General features: G+C 62.4%; 3 protein-coding genes across 3 annotated transcripts; all 3 read left to right on the forward strand.

Annotated features, from left to right (window-relative positions):
- The first annotated feature begins 1,210 nt into the window (after positions 1-1,210).
- On the forward strand, positions 1,211-1,999 carry LOC142593062 (uncharacterized). Its single transcript, XM_075706499.1, has 2 exons — positions 1,211-1,654; positions 1,724-1,999. The coding sequence occupies exons 1-2, from the start codon at positions 1,211-1,213 to the stop codon at positions 1,997-1,999; spliced, it is 720 nt and encodes a 239-aa protein (XP_075562614.1).
- An 8,112-nt stretch (positions 2,000-10,111) lies between these two features.
- On the forward strand, positions 10,112-10,891 carry LOC104028124 (GTPase IMAP family member 5). The gene has a single exon (XM_009479064.1). It carries the CDS (start codon positions 10,112-10,114, stop codon positions 10,889-10,891), a length of 780 nt encoding a protein of 259 aa, XP_009477339.1.
- Positions 10,892-15,579: 4,688 nt separating this feature from the next.
- Positions 15,580-21,246, forward strand: LOC104030580 (uncharacterized). The gene is made up of 5 exons (XM_075706500.1): positions 15,580-15,597; positions 16,508-16,727; positions 17,557-17,670; positions 19,284-19,388; positions 19,761-21,246. Exons 1-5 carry the CDS (start codon positions 15,580-15,582, stop codon positions 20,966-20,968), a joined length of 1,665 nt encoding a protein of 554 aa, XP_075562615.1. The 3' UTR covers positions 20,969-21,246.
- The last annotated feature ends 3,176 nt before the right edge of the window (positions 21,247-24,422 follow it).

A 24,422-nucleotide genomic window follows, 5' to 3' on the forward strand; every position in this document is an offset into this window, starting at 1 on the left:
CCCGCTCTGCTGGGTTCGGCCCCACTCGGCCCCACTCGGCCGGGTTCGGATGGGTTCGGCCCCACTCGGCTGGGTTCGGCCCCACTCGGCCGCGCTCGGCCGGGTTCGGCCGGGTTCGGCCCCGCTCGGCTGGGTTCGGCCGGGTTCGGCTGGGGTCGGCCCCACTCAGCCCGGTTCGGCCCCACTCGGCTGGGTTCGGATGGGTTCGGCCCCGCTCGGCCCCGCTCGGCTGGGTTCGGCTGGGTTTGGCCCCACTCGGCCGGGTTCGGCCCCACTCAGCCGGGTTCAGCCCCACTCGGCCGGGTTCGGCCCCACTCAGCCCCACTCGGCCGGGTTCAGCCCCACTCGGCCGGGATTGGCCCCACTCGGCCGGGTTCAGCCCCACTCGGCCGGGTTCGGCCCCACTCAGCCCCACTCAGCCAGGTTCAGCCCCACTCGGTCCAGTTCGGCCCCACTCGGCCCCACTCGGCTGGGTTCGGCCTGGCTCAGCTGGCTTCGGCCCCGCTCAGCCGGGTTCGGCCCCACTTGGCCGGGTTCAGCCCCACTCGGCCCAGTTCGGCCCCACTCGGCCGGGTTCAGCCCCACTCGGCCGGGTTCGGCCCCACTCGGCCCCACTCGGCTGGGTTTGGCCCCACTCAGCCGGGTTCAGCCCCACTCGGCCCAGTTCGGCCCCGCTCAGCCCCACTCGGCTGCACTCGGCTGGGTTCGGCCTGGCTCAGCTGGGTTCGGCCCCGCTCGGCCCCCCTCGGCCCGGCTCAGTCCCCCTCAGCCCCCCTCGGCCCGTTTCGGCCCGGCCCGGCCCAGCGCACTGCTGCGCAGCCCGGGACCCCCGCCCCGAGCCCCGTCGCTGCCTGCGGGGCCGCTGCCCGCACCCAGCCCGCACGCGGCAGGCGGGCAGCGCACGAGGCACCGGCCCGGCAGCGCTCCCGCTGCGCTTGACGCCCGGCCCCGGCACCTTCCGCCGCGGGGCTCCTCCCGCCGCGCTGCCGCAGCCCCCTTCGGGGAGACCCCGCTGCGGGGCGGCGGGGCCGGGGGGCCGGGCGCGGGGCGGGTGGGAGCACCCCGGTGGGGGGTCGGTGGGCACCGGCCTTCCCGGCGCGCCCCAGTCCCACCAGTTCCCGGAGGCGCCGGGGCTGGTGCCGGGAGCTGCAGCTTTCCCTGTCTGCGCTCCCCAGGGATGCGGGCGCCGTGAGCCTGGCAGCGGGCGCCCATGACGGACCTGGCGTCGCCCACGGGCGAGAACCCCTTCGCCTTCCCGGGCGGCGAGGAGGGGCTGGGGGATGAGAAGGCGCTGGTGATCCACAGCCAGGCGGAGGAGGAGGCGGAGAAGGAGTTCAAGTGCATCCTCTGCGGGGAATGCTTCGGCCACCAGCCCAGCCTCACCCGGCACCAGAAGCACCACGCCGGGGAACGCGCCTTCATCTGCGCCGAGTGCGGCAAAGCCTTCAGCCTCAAGCACAACCTCATCATCCACCAGCGCATCCACACCGGCGAGCGTCCCTACCAGTGCGGCGTCTGCCAGAAGAGCTTCAGCCTCAAGCAGAACCTGCTCACCCACCAGCGCATCCACAGCGGCGAGAAGCCCTTCTCCTGCCAGCGCTGCGGGAAGCGCTTCCGCGAGCAACGCTTCCTCCTCAACCACCAGCGCACCCACGCCGAGGAGCGGCCCGGCACCGCCGCCGAGGTCCAGCCCGGCGGCAGCCGCTCGCCGGAGCCGCATGAGGCAGCCGGCGGCCCCTTCGCCTGCGCCCGCTGCGGGAAGGGCTTCAGCTGCCGGAGCAGCCTGGCCACGCACCAGCGCAGCCACGGCGGCGAGCGGCCCTTCGCCTGCCCCGACTGCGGCAAGACCTTCGGCCAAAAGGGCTCCCTGAAGATCCACCGGCGCACCCACGCCGGCGGGACCCCCTTCGCCTGCGCCCAGTGCGGCGAGAGCTTTGCCCAGGAGGTCAACCTCACCGCGCACCAGCGCGTCCACGGGGCCGAGGCCGCCCTCACGTGAGCCCCCCCCCCGCCGCCCCCCGCGCCTCGGCACCCCCTGACCGCGCCGGCCGCCCTCCAGCCACAGGTCCCGGCGGTGCCCCCCAAAGCCGGTTCCCCCCCAGGGTGCTGCGGGAGCACCCAGCACCCCGCTCGCGCTCCCTCCTGCGACGGGGAATCCCGTCCCGGGGGAGCTGGGGGTCACTAGACGCTTCCCCAGGGTTTTGGGGCATGGGACAGCCCTGGGGGCACGGCATGGGGAGCCGCCGGCACGCCTGCTCGGGGCACGCGGCCCGGCCCCGCCATACGCGCAGCCGTGCCCGGCACGACGGGGTGCCAGCAGCTCTGGCTTGGCCTGGCAACCCCCCGGCCGTGCTCCGCGCCTGCTTCCCGCCCCTCGTCCTTCTGCTGGGTTTTTTCTCCTGACAGTCACGAGGCCAGCGCTGCCGGTGCCAGGAGCCTCAGGCCCTGCCGTCCCCCGTGCCAGGAGCAGCCTCGTGCAGCCCGCGTGGTTCCCTGGGAGCCCTTCCTCCCCTTCGCACGGCACCGCCGCGGCGCAGCCTCGTGCCGCAGCTTAAACTCCCTGGGCCGGGGCAAGAGACCATGGAGGAGGAGGAGGAGGAGGAGGAGGAGGAGCAGGGAGGTTTCCCCAGGGCATCCCCGCGCATCCCCCTGCCCTGTCCTGGCCGGCAGGGCTGCGGTCCGGCGCAGTGAACCCGCTCGCCTTCCCCGCATGGCTGGCGTGCCGGGTGCTGGCGCAGGGTAACCTCTGCTGTGCTTGCTCGCCCAGGGAATGACGGCTGCAGATGCCAGAGCGGAGCCGGATCTCAGCGGCCGCCAGCCACACGCCACGTTTCGCGGGGAAGGAGTTGCACCGTCGCGCTGCCGGGGAGAAGGGTGTGAAGAGGAGGAGGAGGAGGCAGCGGAGAGCCCCGGCTGTGCGGAGAGCCCCCGCCGGCACGGCAATCACACGAAATAAAAATAAAATAAAACACAAAGCTCGAGGGTGGAGACTGCTTCCCCCTCCCTGGCAGCAGCTCCGGCAACAGGAGGGACTGCGGCAAGGCCGGGGGTGGGCTGCACCCCGCTGCGGCGAGGCGAAGACCCCCGACCCCGGCAGCGCGGAGGTGCCGGCACGGTGCCAGCGGTGAGGAGCCAAAGAACGACCCAGAGGCGTCGGGGAGCCCCCGGCCAGGAAGGAGCAGGGTTGGGGCGGCGGGGAGGACTTGCGAGCACCCGGCAGGCGGGAAGGCTCTGCTCCAGAGATGACGTGCCGGCGCCGAACCGCGGCCAAAAGCCAGAGCCTGGCTGGGAGAGGTGAGCTGCAGCCGGGACGGGAAAATTGCCCGTCTCTGCCGCGCCGGGCACAAGCGGCTGCGGGCGGGGACGGGCGCGTGGCACGGTCCCAGCTCCTGGTGACGGCAACGTCGCAACCGCTGCCGGATCCTGAGGGAGCTTGGCCAGGGCTCCCTCCCGCAGCCCCCCACGCGCCCTGGCGTCGCCCCTCGCGCCACGCCGGGTGCCAGCCGCCGGCTCCGGGACAAGCGCCCGGGGTGAGCGTCCCGGCGGCGGGGACGTGTGGCACTTCACGACACCCCAGCCTTCACCGCGCACCGGCAGCAGCGCCGGCAGCGCTGCCCGTCCCCGGGCAGGATGCTTCACGTGGCTAACAACGAGCCAGAGCAGCAGAAACGCATTTTCCAAACCCGGGGATGTTTTTCCCCGAACGCGTCGCTCCGCACGGGGCCATCTCGGCGTCAGCCGCCGGCTGGGCTCGGCCCCGGCGGCTGCAGGTTGCCGGCCGGCGCCGTGCTGCCCGCGAGCTTCCCCTCAGCTCCGGTACCCTCGGAGGAGAAGCGAAGCCCCCCGTGGCTGCCTGCACCGGCACCCCCCGCCGCGCCGCCCCGTCCCTCTGCCGCTTCCTTTGCCGCTGCTGTGTGGAAACGCAGGTACTTTGATGTGTATCATTAAATGAATTAAGCTTGGAAAATCCCGCCTCGCCGTCTCGCTGGCAGCTCGTGGAGCCGTGGGGAGCCCCTCCGGGTCCCTGCACCCCCAGGGTCAGCCCGTGCCGGGCCCGCCGCCGGTGCTCTGACCCAGCCAGGGTCTCCTGGAGAGCAAATGCAAACGCACGAACACATCTTTAGCAAAAAAAAACCCCAAAAAAACCCAAGTTCTATTCCGCGTTCGTGGTTCGCAACGTGCAGATGAGCCAGGAACCACGTTTGAGTGAAGGCTCCGGGCGTTGCACAGCGGCGGGGGCTGCTCTGCGGGGCTTGGGGAGCAGCCGCAGCCGCTGCTCGGGTGCCTCGAGGCCGCCCCTTGCTGCGGACGGAGCTGCTCGGACGCCGGCGTGACCGGCTCCGCGCCGCTGGCTGCCGGTGAGCGACGGGCCGCCTGGCCTCGCTCTGCGAGGCACCGGCTCCACGCGGCTCCTTCCTCCCCGGCACGACTTGCGGGGGGTTCCTCTCTCATGATGGGTGTTTGGGCCTTGTGCCGGCCGCAGCGGGGTTTGCTCCTGGCTCCCGCTGGCTCTTCCGCGCTCTCCGGGCTGCCGAAGGCCCCACGTGGCTGGTGGGATGGTGGCAGAGTGAGACCCCCTGCTCACCCTCCCCAGCGAGCCCCTTGCAGGCGCCCATCCCAGCCCCTCCTGCCCGGCTCACCCAGCCGTCGCTGGATCCTGCCCCGGGGCTCGGCGGAGCATGTGCCGCCCCTCCACCGGCCCGAGGGAGGGATGCAACCGGGACGAGCGGTGGCCAGGAGCAGGGAGATCCCCAACGCAAGCCGTCAGCGAGCCTGGGGACCACTCCACGGGCTCAGGCCGGGCCTGCCGGCCGGTGCAGCAAGCATGGCCTGTGCCGCAAGCTCGGCCGTTGCCGCTGGCCCCGCCGCAGGTGCTGCCAGCCCTGACCACCCAGAAAACGTTTCTCGTGCTTGGCGCTGCCTGGAGCACTGCTCGTCACGGGCGTTTCGAGGATAACGTGCCAGAGGGGGATCCGGGCGCAGCTTACACGGGGCGTTTGCCGCTGATGTGAGGAGCACGGCCGAATCTCTGCTGCCGGCGCATGGGCTGTGGCGGGCACGGGGCTTCCTTTGCGGCACGTCCCGGTGCCCTACGGTTGGCTCTGCCCTCCAAACCCAAGCAGCATGGTCGCCGGCACGGCGCGGCCCCAGCCCAGCGCCTTCCGTCCCTGCCCCGTCCCTCGTCGCTGCCAGGCTCTGCCCCTGCCGCCCTCGCCGGTTTTACGACATCCCCACATCCCTGGTCCCGATGTCCTCATGTCCCAGGTGCCGATGTCCCTGACACCTCGTGTCCTGACATCCCGGCTCCCGATGTCCCCGTGTCCCAGCTCTGCTGTTCCCCACGCCAACACTGAGTGTTTTGGCTCCGCGCCGGGCGCTCCGCAGCCGGTGCCACCCGCCCTGGGCCCGCGGTGCCGCGGCAGGTGGGTACCGGGACTGTCGGGTCCCGGAGTCAAGCAGGTAACGGGGGGTGGCTGGAGCGGGGGCCCGGGCAGGCACTGGGGACCAGGGAAGGGTGCCAGCGTGTCCCGGTACCTCCGAGGATCCGGACGCGGCCACGTCCCCGCGGCAGGTCCCAGCGAGCCGCAGCGGTGGCGGCGGGGCACGGAGGGGCAGGACGGGTGGGTCACGCCTGCGTGGATGGGAACGGGGGAACATCCCCCGGCTGCAGAAGTCACAAACATCCGAGACCCCACCCCACCCCGGGGAGGTTTCAGGGGAAAACCCCGGCGTCACAGGATGGGGCACCTGCCCCGCCGGCGGGACATCACCGGCCTGGCTCGGCCGCGCTGGGATCCTGCGCGTGGGCAAGGTCTCGCTCGCTCTTTCCCACCCGCTTCGTTTCCAGTAACGGGCTGAAACTCGGCCTCTTCCCCATTTCTGTGCGGTTCGGTGCTTTTGCTGCACCTGGCCGGGGCACCCACATCCTGCCAGGCCAGCGGAGCCGCAGGCGGCTGGAAGCCCCCGGAGAGCGTTTGGGGGGGGGGCGGGGGGCAGGACACGCAGGACCCCAGGAACAGAGAGCGGCACCCCGGAGCCCCAGCGGTGCCCGGGGCTGAGCGCGTCCCCTCCATGTTGGGAAATGGCTTCCCTGGGGAGATGTCGGCCCGCGAGCCGGCTGCCGCGCCGCAGCTGCCTGGCAGAGCCGTGCCGGAGCGGCACAGCCCTGCGCGGCTGCAGAGATGCCCCAGCCCCGCGGCAGCACCCCGGGACATGCAGGACCCCCCTTATAGAACAGAATCATAGAATCGTTTAGGTTGGAAAAGATCTTCAAGATCATCCAGTCCAACCATTAACCCACACTGCCAAGTCCACACTAAACCAGTCAAGGGTAGACCAGACTGAACCATGGCCCCCAGTGCCACCTCTGCCCGTTTTTTGAACCCCTCCAGGGATGGGGACTCCCCCACCTCTCTGGGCAGCCTGGTCCAATGCTTGACCACTCTTTCCATAAAGAATTTTTTCCTAATTTCCAACCTAAACCTCCCCTGGCGCAGCTTGAGCCCATCTCCTCTCGTCCTATCGCTGGTTCCTTGGGAGCAGAGCCCGACCCCCCTCCCTGCCCCCTCCTGCCAGGAGCTGCAGAGCGATCAGGTCTCCCCTCAGCCTCCTCTTCTCCAGGCTGAACACCCCCAGCTCCCTCAGCCGCTCCCCACCAGCCCTGTGCTCCAGACCCTTCCCCAGCTCCGTTGCCCTTCCCTGGACACGCTCCAGCACCCCAATGTCCTTCTTGTGCTGAGGGGCCCAAAACTGGACACAGCATTCCAGGTGCGGCCTCACCAGTGCCGAGCACAGGGGGCCGATCCCTGCCCTGCTCCTGCTGGCCACGCTATCCCTGACACAAGCCAGGATGCTGTTGGCCTTCTTGGCCACCTGGGCACACTGCTGGCTCATGTTCAGCCGCTGTCAACCAACACCCCCAGCTCCTTTTCGGCCAGGCAGCTTCCAGCCACTCTTCCCCAAGCCTTCCCTTCCCGCAGGGAACTCCGTCCGGAGCAGCTCTCATGGGGCAACCCTGTGGGAGCACCGTCACAGGCTGTTGTTTCCACCCGTCCTGCTTTCCACTGACCCTTCGCTCCCAAAGCGAAGGCGGACACTGGGGAGCAGCGTGTCCCCCATCCCTGCCCACCCCAGGGCCCAGCACCGAGCATCCCTCCCCGCAGGGCGTCATCCCGGAGCAGCCCATCCCTTGGGGTACGGCTCCGGGGACAGCGGGGCTGCAGTGGCCTCAGCCAGCCCAGGCTGTGCCCAGGAGCTGCTGCGGCCTGTGCCAGTGCCTGTGGAGGCACCGGGAGCACGGCACGGGCACCAACAGCGGCGTGCAGAGGTACCAGGAGCACGGCACGGGCACTGACGGTGGCATGCAGAGGTACCAGGAGCACGGCATGGGCACTGACGGCAGCGTGCAGAGATACCGGGAGCACTGCACGGGCACTGACAGCGGTGTGCAGAGGTACCAGGAGCATGGCACGGGCACCCACGGCGGCGTGCAGAGGTACCGGGAGCGCTGCACGGGCACTGACAGCGGCATGCAGAGGTACCAGGAGCACTGCACAGGCACTGACGGCGGTGTGCAGAGGCACCGAGAGCACGGCACGGGCACTGACGGCGGCATGCAGATGTACCAGGAGCATGGCACGGGCACCGACAGCGGTGTGCATAGGTACCAGGAGCACTGCACGAGCACTGACGGTGGCATGCAGAGATACCGGGAACACTGCACGGGCACTGACAGCAGTGTGCAGAGGTACTGGGAGCACGGCACGGGCACCCACAGCAGCGTGCAGAGGTACCAGGAGCACAGCATGGGCACTGACGGTGGCATGCAGAGGTACCGGGAGCACTGCACGGGCACTGATGGTGGTGTGCAGAGGTACCGGGAGCACTGCACGGGCACCGACGGCAGCGTACAGAGGTACTGGGAGCACTGGACGGGCACCGAGAGCAGCGTGCAGAGGTACCGGGAGTGAGCTGGGACTCCAGCACACACCAGCCCTGGCCACCCCACAGCTTTTGCTACTAATCACGTCAGACGTGTGGCCGTGGGATGGAGGTTTGTGGTCGGCACAGGGTCATGATACGGCAGAAAGCGAAGGGCAGGCAGGAAGCCTGGGGCTTCCCCCGTCTCTGCCGCGTGCTCCAGCTCTGCCCTTTTAGGGCCTGTCTACCCGCAGCCCCGGCAGCATTTCAGCACCCTGCAGCCCCGTGCCGTGGAGAGGAGCCGGTGCCGCAAAGGGTCTGCGTGGATTTTGCTGCAGGCTGCCACTGCCATCGCCGCACACCGGCACTTCCCGGTGGCTCCGAGAGTCTGCAAGGGGACATGGTCTCTGCCACCCTCCAGCTCTCTGCCTGCTCAGCCAGGAAGGAGCTGGAGCCCCCGGCCAAGCCTTGCTCCCATGGGCACAGCAAGACCCCGTCCGGCCTCGCTCCGTGCGCTGGCAAAGAGGCACCAGGAGAAGGGATGAGCTCTGCGGCTGCAGCAGGGAAATCCTGCCTCGGCGCTGGCTCCAGCCAGGCAGCACAAAGGTACCGGGCTGGAGGGGCAGGAGAGGGAGACGTGCAAGAAAAAGGACCTGGGGGTGTTGGTTGACAGCGGCTGAACATGAGCCAGCAGTGTGCCCAGGTGGCCAAGGCGGCCAACAGCATCCTGGCTTGTGTCAGGAATAGCGTGGCCAGCGGGAGCAGGGCAGGGATCGTCCCCCTGTGCTCGGCACTGGGGAGGCCGCACCTGGAATGCTGTGTCCAGTTTTGGGCCCCTCGGCACAAGAAGGACATTGGGGTGCTGGAGCGTGTCCAGAGAAGGGCAGCGGAGCTGGGGCAGGGTCTGGAGCACAGGGCTGGTGGGGAGCGGCTGAGGGAGCTGGGGGTGTTCAGCCTGGAGAAGAGGAGGCTGAGGGGAGACCTGATCGCTCTGCAGCTCCTGGCAGGAGGGGGCAGGGAGGGGGGTCGGGCTCTTCTCCCAAGGAACAGCGATGGGACGAGAGGAGATGGGCTCAAGCTGCGCCAGGGGAGGTTTAGATTGGATACTGGGAGAAATTTCTTCACAGAAAGGGTGGTCAAGCATTGGACCAGGCTGCCCAGAGAGGTGGTGGAGTCCCCATCCCTGGAGGGGTTCAAAAAACGGGCAGAGGTGGCACTGGGGGACGTGGTTTAGTCTGGTCTACCCTTGATTGGTTTAGTGTGGACTTGGTAGTGTAGGTTAATGGTTGGACTGGATGATCTTAAAGGTCTTTGCCAACCTAAACGATTCTAAGGCTCTATGCTGGACGGAAGGTTTTTTTGGGGGGGAAGAAGGGAGTCCAGGCGTGCCGGGGCAGCCAGAAGAGCCGTGCAGAGAGGGAGCTGGTTTCTCCCCTCTGAACTCCTGCCTGCACAAAGCTGGTACTTTGCCTGTTTTGCAGGCAGAAAGACCTGGGTGGGGGGGCAGGCTGCATGAGAGAGCGCTTCAGGCATCTCTTCTCCCAAGTAGCAAACGATAGGACGAGAGGAAATGGCCTCAAGTTGCACCAGGGGAGGTTCAGATTGGATACTGGGAGAAATTTCTTCATGGAAAGAGTGGCCAAGCACTGGACCAGGCTGCCCAGAGAGGTGGGGGAGTCCCCAGCCCTGGAGGGGTTCAAAAACGGGCAGAGGTGGCACTGGGGGCCATGGTTTAGTGGGCATGGGGGTGTTGGGGTGATGGTTGGGCTGATGATCTTAGAGATCCTTTCCAACCTCAGTGATTCCTAGTTTTACTTTCATTAAAAAATAATCCAGCCCCCAAGCCAGGAAACATGGAATTATGACTCTCTCCTTAATGGGTTTTGTGGTGGCCTTGGCAGTGTTGGGTCAATGGTTGGGCTGGGGGATCTTAAAGGACTTTGCCAACCTAAACGATTCGATGTTTCCATAAGGGTGCCTGGAGGATGTCACCGGTGTCCCCAGACCCGCCAGGCAGCCCCGGGGAGGGTCTCCAGGGGGGCAGCCCATGCGGACACCCCAGGCACCTGGTGCGGGCAGCACCACGGTGCTAACGGGAGTCTCGTATGTCTCCTTTTGTCCGTGCAGCGTGGCCATGGCGATCCAGTGCGCTCCCATTCCCATGCTGCCCGGGGACAGCGGGGGCTCGGCAATGAGGTTCCTCCTGGTCGGGAAAAGCGGGGCAGGGAAAAGTGCCACCGGGAACACCCTCCTCGGAGAACGCGTGTTCAAGTCCAAGCTTGCGACCAAGCCGGTGACCGTGAGCTGTGTGCAAGCACAAGGGCGCTGCCACGGTGAGGACATCACGGTCATTGACACGGCCGATATTTTGGATCCAAGAGCTGCCATCAGTGAGGTGTACAAAGAAATCACTCATTGCGTCAGGCTGTCCTCCCCTGGCCCCCACGTGCTACTGCTGGTAACCAAGCTGGGCCAATTCATCGAGGAGGACAAGGAGGCCGTGCAGAGACTGCAGGACATTTTTGGAGTTGATGTTTTGAGGCACACAATCGTCTTACTCACCCACGCAGAAGACCTGGCGGGAAGGTCGCTGCACGATTACCTGCAGCATTGCGACAACGCAGCGCTCCAGGACCTGATCCTGCAGTGTGGGAGCAGGTACTGCGGCTTCAACAACAGAGCAGTCGGCGCCGAGCGGGACCAGCAGGTCGCCAAGCTGATGGGGATGGTCTACCACGTGGTGCAGGAGAACGGGGGCAAGTGGTACAGCAACACCATGTACCTGGAGCCCAGTTTAACGGAAGAGAAAGTGGAGCATCACGTGGGGCGGTACAAAGCAGAGAGGAAAATGAGGGAGCGGTCCCGAGCTATGCCATGCAGGATAATTGTGGGTTGTGGTATAATTCTCTTTGTCTTTGCTCTGCTTTCCGTGTATTTCCTTGTTTTCCGGGATTTTCCTTATTTATCCTGACTTCCTTATTTTGTGGTAGTGATGAATCACAGAGTCACAGGAACATCGAGGCTGGCAGGGACAGCTGGAGACCGTCTAGTCCAACCCCTGCTCAAGCAGAGCTGGTTGCCCAGGACCACGTCCAGATGGGTTTTGGACACCTCCAGGGATGGAGACTCCACCACCTCTCTGGGCAGCCTGTGCCAGCGCTCAGTCACCCTCGTGGCGAAAAAGTTTCCTGATGTTTAAATGGAATCTCCCGTGTTTCCGTTTACGCCCATCCTCTCTCATCCTGGCACCACTTGGTCTCCATCCGGTGAGGACAGGATCCCCCTCAGCTTCCTCTTCTCCAGGCTGAACAGTCCCAGCTCTCCCAGTCTGTCAGATTAGGTTAATGGTTGGACTGGATGAGCTTAAAGGTCTTTTCCAACCTAAAACAATCCTACGATTCTATGCTTCGGTGCCCCAGTCGTTGTTGCAGCTCTTCACTGGACCCACTCCAGCGTCTCCACCTCCGTCTGGCACACGGAGCGCTCCGCTCCACAGACTCATGCCACTCTCCAGCCCAAGGAGTCCTCGTGTAATTACCACGTATTTCCAAGGGGCATTATAAACTAAAATACTTCAAACCCACCATTCCTGGCCTGGCACCGTCCTACCGCAGTGCCACGCACAGCACCGGGCGCCTTGATTTACTGCTGTGCATGCAGCCGCTGCTGCCACCGCTCTTGGAAAAGCCACTGAACGCTTGCTTGTCATGTGCAATAGAGACGTGAGGGCTGGTTGGGAAGGGAGAGAAGAGACGGTGAAAGCCCTTCTCCGCCAGACCAGGCATGTGAGGGCGGCTGTGGGAGCTGCGCTGTTCCTCAGGCCGAAGCGGTGCCTGCCCCAAGGCACGGTGTTGGGATCCGTCACCCTTCCCCAGCAGCCGGAGTCCATCAGGGAGCTGCAGATGGGGTCAGCCGGGCAGGGGACATTTTGTTTTCCTCCCCAGGTCAGTGAGATGAGGGAAGACCCACGCAGACAGCCTGGGCAATGGCAGGGCCTTTGCATCAACGCCCGTGGCACTGGGGTCTCTCCCTGCTGTCTCGGGGCTTTCAGCTCCGCCCTGCGGCGCTGGTCCCAGGGATACGGGCACGGGAGACGACAGCGATCTCCTCCCAGCTCATCCGGGGTTTCCCGTGCAATGCATTTCCATTGCAGCGACCTCGCCACAGCCACAGATGCCTTGAGGGTCAGCAAAAGGCTCCGCAGAGCCAAGAGCATCAGCAAAGCACCAGGGTAAAAGATGGGGGGGGTCCTTCCGGAGGGATCCGATGCAGAGTGGGCAAGCGCTGGGTCTGTGCGGGGCCGTGGCTGAGACCAGCGCCCGCGGCAGCTCCGGGAACAGCACTGGGGGTGCTTAATGCCTGCGCTGGAGATGTCTCCGGAGCCGGGGAAAGTCCAGCCCAGTGTCTCAGCGGGAAGCCAGCCCAGGGCGTGAGCCCTCTACCAAAGGCCCTGTGAACGGGCTTTTCCCGTGTCGGCGGCGAGCTCCGGGCATTGCAGGTAAGGGAGCTCAGGGCAGGCGAAGGGAAGCACAAATAACCCCGGCTTTTGCCCAAAGGGCAGCTCCCCTTCCTCACCCCCGGCCCATCCTCCCGAAACAGCCCGCACGTCCAGGTCCTCCGAGAGGGAGGACGCCGTTCCCTGGCACTGCTGAGTTCACAGGGCTGAAACTCCTCTGCTCCCTGCGGAGCGGGGACCGATCGCCCTCCGCCCCAGCCTCAGCATCGCAGTGAGGAACAGTCGGATAAGGAACCAGCTACAGCCCTCGTCACAGCTGGGAAACGCCATCGTAAAACTAACAGGCAGAACAAACCACCATTAAAACAAAAAACTGGGACAGGGATTGCATTTCTAAATCCTGCAAGATGCGGTCAGCCCTGAAGTGGTCAGGTAGTTGGACCAGATGATCGTTGTAGGTCCCTTCTAATGGAACTGTCCTACTCTATTTCTATTCTCATTTCCTTTCTGCAAAATAAGCAAAGAAATAAAAATGGCTTAAATAATCAGAAAGTATGTGAAAGATTCATGTGACAAGTTTAGAGGAAAACAGCTTTAAAAACTTCATTGGAGTTAAAATAAAGGAATTTCCTTCTAAAAACATTCAGGTGGGACAAAGAGCTGCTTTTTCATTCTTTTGACCCAGGTATTCGTAGGGTGCAGATAACCATGAGAAGTTAATGTCCCTGTAACGACCTGGTTGTGTACTACCAGTACGGACAAACTTGAAAAGAGGAGTTTGTTAAACTACCATTATGGAAATGCAATCAAAATGTCCATCTCTGTTGACTTTTAGTTCTCATTTGGAAAGAAATATTGGCCAAGCCAATATTCCTTATTCATGAAAACCATAACCCACACCCTAAAAGCAGGTATAACAATCTTTCCCCGCCCCACCCCAGAAGAACACTAGCAGAATTTGAAACAATTTACCAATGGCACCTGAGCGCTTTGTCCCGGAGTTTGAATTTTGCAGCTTCTATGGTTATGGTTATGGTTTTTCTTCTCCAGATACAGTGGCTGGAGTTTAACCGCTGCCTGTGAAGTACGGCAGGGCACGTGTTGTGGTTTAACCCTAGTTGGCAACTAGGCACCATGCAGCCGCTCGCTCACCCTCCCCCCTCAGTGGGATGGGGGAAAGAATTGGGGAAAAAAAAAAGGAACCCCCCCTGGGTTGAGACAAAGGCAGTTTAATAGGACGGCAGAGGAAAAGAAAGTAGTAATAATAATAATGATATACACAAAGCAAGTGATGCCCAATGCACTTGCTCACCACCCGCCGACCGATGCCCAGCCTGTCCCCGAGCAGCGATCGCTGCTTCCCGGCCAACCCCCCCAGTTTCTATACTTCCCATGACGCCGGATGGTATGGAATGGCCCTTGGGGCAGTTGGGATCAACTCTCCTGGCTGTGCCCCCTCCCAGCTCCTTGTGCCCCTGGCAGAGCATGGGGAGCTGAAAACGTCCTTGCTTAGTGTCAGCACTGCTCAGCAACAACTACACCATCAGTGTGTTATCAGTGTTATTCTCACCCTAAATCCAAAACACAGCACTACACCAGCTACCAGGATGAAGACTAACTCTATCCCAGCGGAAACCAGGAGAGCGTGTTAGGGAGAACGTGTGTGGGAAGAGAGTTCTCTGAATTGCAAATCAGTTGTGCTGAACAAACAGCCTTGTATCAGCCGTCACTGAGGAGCCAGTTCTACTCTCTAACAGCAGAAACTGCACAATAATCACAGAAATGGGCAAGTGTGGAAAAATATCACCTCCTCCCCACAGGATGCGTTTTAGCTGGGTACTTCTCCTCCCCACTGCACCGTGCCCACAGCCAACACATCACCTCTCTCTTCCTCCTCCACAAAAGAGGAGGGCTGCCAATTTTCCTGGCTCATCATACTGAAGAGGCTTTTGCCAGAACAAGTTCTGGCTTCCAAGTTGCCAGCTTGGGTATACACACACCGAAATATAAAGGATCTTCATGAAGCAGCTGCACCTCCGGTAACACAGTTGGCCTCGGCCCATCAGTCCGGTCTGTGGAGCCTCCCCACCCTCCAGCAGATCAACGCTCCCACCCAACACAGCATTGTCTGCGAACTTAACATAGAATCACAGAATCTTTGAGGTTGGAAAAGACCTTTAAGATCATCCAGTCCAACCATTAACCCAACACTGTCAACTCCACCACTAAACCAATTAAGGGGAGAGTCATAATCTCATGTTTCCTGGCTTGGGGGATGGATTATTTTTTAATGAAAGTAAAAACTGGGGATCACTAAGGTTGGAAAGGCTCTCTAAGATCATCAGCCCAAACATCAACCCAACACCCCCATGCCCACTAAACCATGGCCCCAAGTGCCACCTCTGCCCGTTTTTTTGAACCCCTCCAGGGATGGGGACTCCACCACCTCTCTGGGCAGCCTGGTCCAGTGCTTGACCACCCTTTCCGTGAAGGAATTTCTCCCAATATCCAACCTAAACCTTCCCTGGCACAGCTTGAGCCCATCTCCTCTCATCCTATCGCTGGTTCCTTGGGAGAAGAGCCCGACCCCCCTCCCTGCCCCCTCCTGCCAGGAGCTGCAGAGCGATCAGGTCTCCCCTCAGCCTCCTCTTCTCCTCCTTCTACCGAGGGTATTCCCCATAAAGAAATAATTACCAATCGTTACCGTAGAATAGGGTTGCTAACAACGGCTATGGGTGCTAAATTATTAGCAATGAGGTAACACCGGGGCGGGGGGGGGGCACCGCGGCCGAGTAGGCCGCACCGGAAGCCCCTCCCCCCACACCACCCTCCGGCCGTCGGGACGGACCAATGGGCGACGCCGCTGCTGATCACGTGAGGGGGAGGAGGCGGAGGCGGTGCTCAAAATGGCGGCGCCGACATCACCGCGCTCATCACGTGGTGCGCGCCCCGGCCCCGCCCCTTTGGCCAGCAGTGGCGGGGGTCACGTGCGCGCCGGCCGCACTTCCGGTCGGAGCCGGACACTTCCGGGAGAGGGCGGGGCTTCTGCCGGAAGCAGATGCTTGCCCCCGCCTCGGGGGGGGGGGGGCCGTCATGCGGCCTACTTCCGGCGCGGAGCCTGCGGGGGCACCGGAAGCGCCGCTCGGAGCGGGGGGCCCCTCCTGGAGGGGAGCGGGGCCCCGGCAGGGCCTGCCCCGGGCGCCATGGCAGGGCGGACGCAGGTAGGAGCCGGGCCTTGGTGGAGGGTGGCCCGGGCCGCCCTCCCCGCCACTGGGCCCCTCGATGCCCGGCTCTGCACAGGCCCCCCCCGGCCTCCCCCCACCTCCCTGGGGCGGTTCCAGCTGCCCCCCCCCCCCGCAGCAGCCGCCATCATGGCTCTCTCTCTGAAATTCCCCCCCCATCTCCCCCCCAGTCCCTCCACAGCGTTGCCCCTCGTGCTGTCGCTCCCTCCAGCCCCCTGCAGCGCTCCCCGCCCCGCCGTGACACTGCCCCGCTCCAGCTGCCCCTTTTTTTGGACACCCACAGCGTGGCTGAGCGAAGCCAGAGCCCCTTCCTGCCTGCCCGGCGGCAGCTCTCCGTAGGGCGTTGGTGGGTTGAGGTGTGCGGCGTCACCACGGGCTGCCTGGAAAATAGACCCGAGCGCTGGGCAATGTCCGGCTGAGATGTCCTTCTCCAAAAATCCATAATTCAAAGAGTAATTACTCAAGGAGTAGTGGTTTTAAACTAAATGAGAGTTGATTTAACTTGGATATAAGGAAGAAATTTTTTACAATGATGGTGGTGAGGCACTGGCACAGGTTGCCCAGAGAGGCGGTGGAGGCCCCATCCCTGGCACCATCCCAGGCCAGGTTGGACGGGGCTCTGAGCACCCTGGGCTGGTTAAAGCTGTCCCTGGCACTGCAGGGGCTGGGCTGGGTGGGCTCTGAAGGGCCCTTCCAACCCAAACCATTCCATGATTCATTCTATAATTCCCCCCCGCACAGGGCGCACAGCTTCCTGGGGAAGCGCTGTCCCTTGGCGCTCTAATGGTTGGACTGGATGATCTTAAAGGTCTTTTCCACCCTGAACGATTCGATGATTCTGTGATTCTAAATCTCACCTTTTGGTAGCTCTCCCCGGGGGCGGAAATAGCGCCTGGAAAATGAAACTTACACAAAACCCTTCTCCCCGGTGGCTGCGGGCCTGCCTGTGCGAAGGGGGGTGCAATCAATCCTTGTGTGGCAGGAACCGGTGACCTTTGAGGACGTCGCTGTCTACCTGAGCCGCGCAGAGTGGGACGCCATTGCGGAGGGGCAGAGGGAGCTGTACCGCAGCGTCACGCTGGACAACTACGAGCTCTTGACGTCCCTGGGTAAACCTGCGGTTTTAACTCGGGGGCAAGGGGCACAGCAGGGGCAGGGGGGGCTTAGGTCATAGTTGAATCCATCAGAACTGTGCTGCTTCCAGCACTTTGAGGGGCTGATCAGCGTGTTTTGAACTATGGCTACGGGGTTGGGATAACTCCTCCCAGCAGTCCTGGGGGAGTTTAGTGCTGGAAAAACGCAGGATTTGGGTCTCTTGGAGCTGATGGCCACCTCTGAAAATGTAACCGCAGGTGAGCTGCCTCCCCTGAGGTCAGGCAGGGAGATGCTCGGGGGGTCCTGGCCATGGGCCGATGAGTCCGTCCCCTCCCCTGCATGCTCAAGCTGCAGCGGGGCAGGGGTAGCATGTACCAGGCAAGGCGCGGGGGGAGCGGACGTGTCGGAGGACAGCAGAGTTCCCTAAACCAGCACGATCCCTTCGGAGAACTTGCCTGCTGCCACCAGGACAGGATGGAGATCTCTGATTACCCGCATAAAGGGTCTGAGCCGGGCACCTGGGAGGATGTCCCACGCCCAGGAGCTGCTCCTAGGATGAGCAGCAGATAATCCCTCGCTGGGAAAACCTGTCAGCAGAGTTGGGAGTCAGTTCCCGTACTCCCATCAGGGCTCTGTCCTTGTCCTTGTGAATAAATTAATCTCTGGCAGCATCTCTGATATCTCTCTTGCTTTTTTCCACATTTCAGTGGTGTTTCTGCTTGGGCTCTTCCGGTCACGGTGAAGCGCAGCTTGGGGTGTCACAGAGAAGACCTTTATTTTCTCATGTTAACAATTTATTCTTACAGTTTGTATTAGAACAGCACGTTCTGCTCCACCCCCCAGGTTACCCAGGCCCCAAACCTGACATTTTATACCGGATGGAGCGTGGGGAAGAGCCATGGGTCTGCACAACGCAGAGCCCGGTGAGGTGGGCTGGACCCGACAGCCCCTCTCCAGGTGAGCAGGAACAATCCAACCCCCGCAGGACCACTTACCTCGACGGGGAGCGGTGGCGCGTTCCAAAGGCCACCCCAAGCTCCTCCGTAGCTGTGACCAGTGTGTCTCTGGGGTCCCCACTTGCCCTCCTGTCCAAATCCCTCCCCTCCTTGCTGCCTGTTTTGAGGCGTCTCCTCTGTTTCCCTCCAGCCCTGCAGCCTTCCCCGCACGAAGGCATAGCTCTGCAGAGACGTTGCCGATCTGCTGCCGCTCGTTCCATGGAGAATCATAGAATCATGGAATGCTTTGGGTGGGAAGGGACCTTTAGAGCTCCCCCAGCCCAACCCCTGCAGTGCCAGGGACAGCTTTAACCAGCCCAGGGTGCTCAGAGCCCCGTCCAACCTGGCCTGGGATGTTTCCAGGGATGGGGCCTCCACCGCCTCTCTGGGCAACCTGTGCCAGTGCCTCACCGCCCTCACTGTAAAGAATCTCTTCCTTATGTCCAGTCTAAATCCATCCTTCTTTAGATTAAATCCATTACTCCTTGTCCTGTCACAACAGGCCTTGCTAAAAAGCTTGTCCCCACCCTTCCCCTAGGCCCCTCTCAGCAATGCCAGGCCGCACTCAGGCCTCCCCGCAGCCCCCTCCTCTCCAGGCTGAGCACCCCCAGCCCCCCCAGCCTGGCCCCGCAGCAGAGGGGCTCCGGCCCTCGGGGCATTTCTGTGGCCTCCCCCGGCCCCGCTCCAGCAGCTCCGTGTCCTTGTGCCGAGGGCCCAGAGCTGGGCGCAGGGCTGCAGGGGGGGTCTGCCCAGAGCGGAGCAGAGGGGCAGAATCCCCTCCCTCGCCCCGCTGGCCCCGCTGCTGGGGATGCAGCCCAGGGTGGGGTTGGCTGTCTGGGCTGCCAGCGCACATTGCCAGCTCGTTTCCAGCTTTTCATCTACATCCTCTCCCCATTCAGTTACCCATGAGCAGGGTTGTGGTTTTCTGGCTGCTGGCGGCAGACAGGGCTTCCTCTGGCCCCGTGGCTCTGCAGCAGAAGGGCTTCCCCCATGTTGTAGTTTGACCCCAGGCAGAGGCTCAGCACCATGCAGCCGCTCGCTCACTCCCCCGCCCCGGTGGGATGGGGGAGAGAATCGGAAGAGTAAGAGTGAGAAACAGTCCTGGGGTGAGATAAGAACAGTTTAATAATTGAAATAAAGTAAAATAGTAATTATAATAACAAAATAATAATATCCAAAGCAAGCGATGCCCAATGCAATTGCTCACCACCCGCCGACCAATGCCCAGCCAGTTCCCGAGCAGCGATCGCTACTCCCCGGCCAACCCCCCCAGTTTCCATACTGCCCATGATGCCGTATGGTATGGAATGGCCCTTGGGGCAGTTGGGATCAACTCTCCTGGCTGTGCCCCCTCCCAGCTTCTTGTGCCCCTGGCAGAGCATGGGGAGCTGAAAAGTCCTTGCTTAGTGTCAGCACTGCTCAGCAACAACTAAACCATCAACGTGTTATCAGCATTATTCTCATCCCAAATCCAAAACACAGCACTATGCCCGCTACTAGGAAGAAAATTAACTCTATCCCAGCCGAAACCAGGACACCCACCAGGAAGGTGACGTCCGTCTGGTTTCCCTGCAGGACACGACGGGGATGTGACCTGGCTGGAGGAGCCTCCCTCAAGCTGGTGGCCTGGTGCTGGTGGGCGCCATGTGCCGGAGGAGAGGACGCAGACCCCCTGCCAAGGTGAGTCCTGGGCCCCCACCACCACCACACCTTCCTCACCACCAGCCTCTGGAGCAAAGAGCCCGGGGCAGGCTCCAGCCCCATCCCTGTCCCCAGCCACTTGTGCTGCACCCGGTCATCACTTCCAGGCCTTCTCCCAGCCCTACGCCAGCGGATCCCCAGGCAGGTCTTGGCTCTCCTGCCCATACAGGCGGAGGTCGGGGGTGTGGGGCCCAGGCGGCCCCTGAATTGTGAGGAATGGCTCTTTCTCACTGGAGAGAGTGCAGGGTTTCACCACCTCCCCCGTTTCTTCAGCACAGTCCCCCTCTCCCTGTCCCATCACAACGCCCCAGCCAGGAAGAAGATAAACTCTTTCCAACCCTCTCTCGGCAGGAGGACGGTGCATGCAGTGGCGTCTCCGGTCTAGAAGACTGCTGAACAAGTTCAAGTGTCTCGGGGGGAGGAGCGAGTTGCCGGCAGAGGCGGTCGGCACAGGAGTGGGGCTGGTGGAAAGCCGAGACCGGGCACGGACGGTCTCCTGCCCTGGGAAGGAAGGAGCAGTAGAAGATAAACAAGGGGTCATGGCAAACGTAACCCAGAGCAGAGGATTCCCACTTCATCCAGTGATGGAACAGCAGAACAAAAAGGCGGATCCTTGGGAGCGTCTGCGTGGTGACCCTAGGGAGAGGTTTCAAAGGAGTGCCCAAAAAAGTCGACGCATCTTGGGAGAAGTGACGTTTCTCCAGGGAAATAGCGAACTGTCCGTTGAGGATCTGAATGAGACTATTTTGAAAGACCACTGTTACTGTGTGATGAGCGAGACGCAGCTCTCGCGTTGCACCCCACGTCCATGTCCTCTGAGAGAGCACGACTACTGCAGAAACCATAAGGTCGGTGTCTCGGCACTTAAGGACCACGAATACTGTCACGTGCAAAGGACTCATTATCAGGGCAGAGTTAATAAAATTGTTCGTCTTACTGGTAAGGCTCGAGCCGTGCTTCACAGGCTGGCAAAGCGCAAATCCCAAATAGGGCGAATCATCAGGAAAGCCAAGCGAATTATGTGGCACTACAAGCCTTACGCCAACAAGAGGTTTGAGTTTCCTCAGGGTTCCTTTAGCACCGGCTGTCTTTCTGAACCTGCTGTCCATCCTGCTAAGGCAGAAGACGACCCCACGAAGGGAACGTGTGGGGGATTTTGTCCTGCAAAGCAGGAGACTGGTACCCCCCAGCCTCAGAGCGAGGGAGGGTCCCAAGGGGGGACAGCAGAAGCACTTCATGACCCTGTGGTGTCCTTTGAACCAGTGGCTGCACCCCCACCCTCAAATGCAGCTGCGGAGGTGAAGAGGGAAGCGACGCACCCCAAGGCATCCGTACACCGCAAGGCGCAGAGGGCACAGCTGATCTGGAGCCCAGACGCTAAGAAAAATGTCGAAGGACATGAACTCGTTAACTCAAATTCTGTATCGATGCACGATGCGTATAAAATGGTGATGCAGACTGTCGATCACATGTTGGACTCCATATGTCAGAACTTCGAGCTCGGTGGCTTCTCTCAGTGTAAGGATATCTGGCCCATCGTCATTCAGATAGACAGCTGACTGCCAGCAGAACGTCAGCAGCGACTCTTCCGTCTGTCGAGGGGAAGAGTTGGGACCTTCTTCCCTGCAGCAAAACACACCGAAGTGGTTTGAGAGACGAAATGCTGTGAAAGCTGTACAGAGGTGGATTAGTGGGTATAAAACGCAGTATGTGGCACCTGCTGGGGAAACTGGGATTGTCTGAGAGGCCTCAGGGAAAAGGCCAAGGGAAAGGGAAGTGTGGATAAAAGGAGGAAGCACAGGAAAACAGAGCGAAGGGAGAAGGACGGGCAGCCACGTGTGAGCAGACAGCTTGGTCAGTACGTTTTTCTGGCCAGGCTCTGCCTGACTACTGTGGTCTTTCCTGTCTTCTCATTAAACTATTTTAAATTATTGTCAGTGCTGTCACACTCTCTGGTCTGCCCATCTGCGTGTGGGCTGCGCTCTCAAACAAAGGAGCAGCCGCTCACCGGCCCCAGGTGGGGAGGAATCCCCTGGGGTCTTCGGGGCACTGAACTCAGCTGTCATTAGTGCTTCGCTCTGCCTGATGCAGGCAGTGTGCCTGGCTTTCTGGGGTTTCTGACTACTAATATAAGCGGAGTGAACGGAGAGAAATTTTTAGGGTACGGCATTAAAGGGGGACTTTTTTTGATGAGACTCTGCAGCTATCACTTGTAAAAGCAGGCAGGGGCATACCATGCGGAACCCTGCAGCGTTGTCTTCCTAAAACTGCTGAAAAGCAGCACCGTTCAGCAGATCTCTGTAAGGGGGACGCTGCCGGGGCTGCCAGCAGCAGACCGGTCCGTGACCAGGAGGTGAAGCTCCCTGAATTCAGCTACGGGAGGTGCCAGGAGGATTTGGTGGATGTGTGGGATGCCGGTGAGGCAAGTGGCAGCAGCTGCCCGCAGTGCCGTGTGGGCGGCTGGGCTTTGCCGGTGGTCACGGGGGAGCTGAACCCCCAGGTGAGGAAAGGGGGGACTGGGACCTTCTGGAGAGAAGAATCTTGCGAGACCAACAGTGCCTGGGGAACCACAACACTCATTCTGGACAATGCTGAGATTACTCTGGTAGTATCAGAAAAGCCAAATTTGGGTATAAGCGTAGCAAAACTGGAATGAATTTGTAATATTTTGTGTCAGGAATAGTGTGGCCAGCAGGAGCAGGGATTGGCCCCCTGTACTCGGCGCTGGTGAGGCCGCACCTGGAATGCTGTGTCCAGTTTTGGGCCCCTCAGCACAAGGAGGACATTGGGGTGCTGGAGCGTGTCCAGAGAAGGGCAGCAGAGCTGGGGCAGGGTCTGGAGCACAGGGCTGGTGGGGAGCGGCTGAGGGAGCTGGGGGTGTTCAGCCTGGAGAAGAGGAGGCTGAGGGGAGACCTGATCGCTCTGCAGCTCCTGGCAGGAGGGGGCAGGGAGGGGGTCGGGCTCTTCTCCCAAGGAACCAGCGACGGGATGAGAGGGAATGGGCTCAAGCTGTGCCAGGGAAGGTTTAGGTTGGATATTGGGAGAAATTTCTTCACGGAAAGGGTAGTCAAGCATTGGACCAGGCTGCCCAGAGAGGTGGTGGAGTCCCCATCCCTGGAGGGATTTAAGAGACGCGTAGACGTGGTGCTCAGGGACGTGGTTTAGCGGTGGTCTTGGCAGTGCGAGGTTAACGCTTGGACTCGATCTTAAAGGCCTTTTAAGAAGGGAATTGTCCGAGATCCTGAGGGCTGCAGAGCCCCCATGGAAGAGGCTCACAAACACAATGGCCGGAAATACGGGTTGTGTCGCAGATGTTGACCCTGAACAAGCACCATCTCACACCCCTGCTCACCAACACCGAGATGGGCCAGGGCTCTGTCATTTACGTTCTGGAACGTGCACAGGAACGCGGGGGGACGCACGCCCAGTGCCACCATTGCTGAGCGGGGTGGGACGGCAGAGACGGGCTGGCGAGGAAAGCCGGCGTGGGAGCTTAGCGGAGACCAACGCCTCGCGGGCGTTAACGTGGGAGCGCGTTAGCGGCCGGTCCCGGGCTGCGCCTCCCGCCGCGGTGCAGGCCGCTCTGCCGAGGACAGGACGGGGGCTGGGCCGCGCGGGCGGGGACCCCCGTGGGCCAAGCTCTGAGCTCCCGGCCTCGACGCCCCCTCTGCTGCCCCCCAGGCCCGGCCCGGCCGCCATCGCGACGCCTTCCCCGCCACGACCGAGCCCGGAGCCAATGGCAGAGCGTCCCCGCGGTCACGTGGGGCGCTGGGCCAATGGCGGGGGCCACCGCGGGCAGGCCGGGCCGAGGGCGGCCGCCACAAAATGGCGCCGCCAGTGAGAGCAGCCAATGGCGCGGCCGGTGGGTATCACGTGGGGCGGGGCGGGGCTCAGGCAGGGCGCTGGCGCGGGGGGTGCTGGGACAGCGCAGGACTTCCGGGTCACGGAAACGAGAGGCGTGTGGTGCGAGGGAGGCGGGGCTCTCACCGGAAGTGCGCGAGCGGATGTTTACAAGGGGAGCACGCGCGCCTTCCGCCGCGGTCGCCATGGTAACGCGGGACGCGGCCTGCTGCTCCCCGTTCCCCCCCGGGCCCGCCGTGCCGGTGCCGCTACCGGTGCCAGCCCCGGGCCTCCCCCGCGCAGCACCGGGGCGGGAGAGAGGCCGGGCCGGGGGGGGGCGGCGGCGCGGCGGGAGCTGGCGGCAGAGCGGGGCTGGGGCTGCGGGGACCGGTTGCCCTCCGGGGAGGGGCCCCACCGCCGGGCCGCCGCCGCAGCCCGTCCCCTGCTCGCCCGGGGTCGGCCCCGAGCGAGCTCCTCCGCGGGCTGCCCGGGCGTCTGTCGTGCCGGGAGCCCCCGCTGCCCCGCCGCCGGGGCACACGGGGCCGGTTTGGTGGGAGCCTGCGACCGTCGGGGTCTCCGTGAGCCGCAGAGGGGGATGCCGTTGCGGAGGGAGCTGGAGCAGAGCGTCATGGGGACAGTGACAAGCTCTTGATGTCCGTGGGTAACGGGCAGATTCAACTGGGACGAGAGGAAATGGGCTCAAATTGCATCAGGGGAGGTTTAGGTTGGATACTGGGAGAAATTTCTTCACGGAAAGAGTGGCCAAGCACTGGACCAGGCTGCCCAGAGAGGTGGGGGAGTCCCCATCCCTGGAGGGGTTCAAAAACGGGCAGAGGTGGCACTGGGGGCCATGGTTTAGTGGGCATGGGGGTGTTGGGGTGATGGTTGGGCTGATGATCTTAGAGAGCCTTTCCAACCTTAATGATTCCCAGTTTTACTTTCATTAAAAATAATCCAGCCCCCAAGCCAGGAAACATGGAATTATGGCTCTGCCCTCAATGGGTTCAGTGGTGGCCTTGGCAGCGTTGGGTCAATGGTTGGGCTGGGGGATCTTAAAGGGCTTTGCCAACCTCAACCATTCCATGGTTTTATGAACTCCCAGGCACAGGGCACAGTGGCGGGAGCTTCCCTCGTGTTTGAATCTGTCAGGACCACACCGCCTTCAGCCCGCAA

The sequence above is a fragment of the Pelecanus crispus genome, chromosome 2 (assembly GCF_030463565.1).
Source record: "Pelecanus crispus isolate bPelCri1 chromosome 2, bPelCri1.pri, whole genome shotgun sequence".
NCBI lineage: Eukaryota > Metazoa > Chordata > Aves > Pelecaniformes > Pelecanidae > Pelecanus > Pelecanus crispus.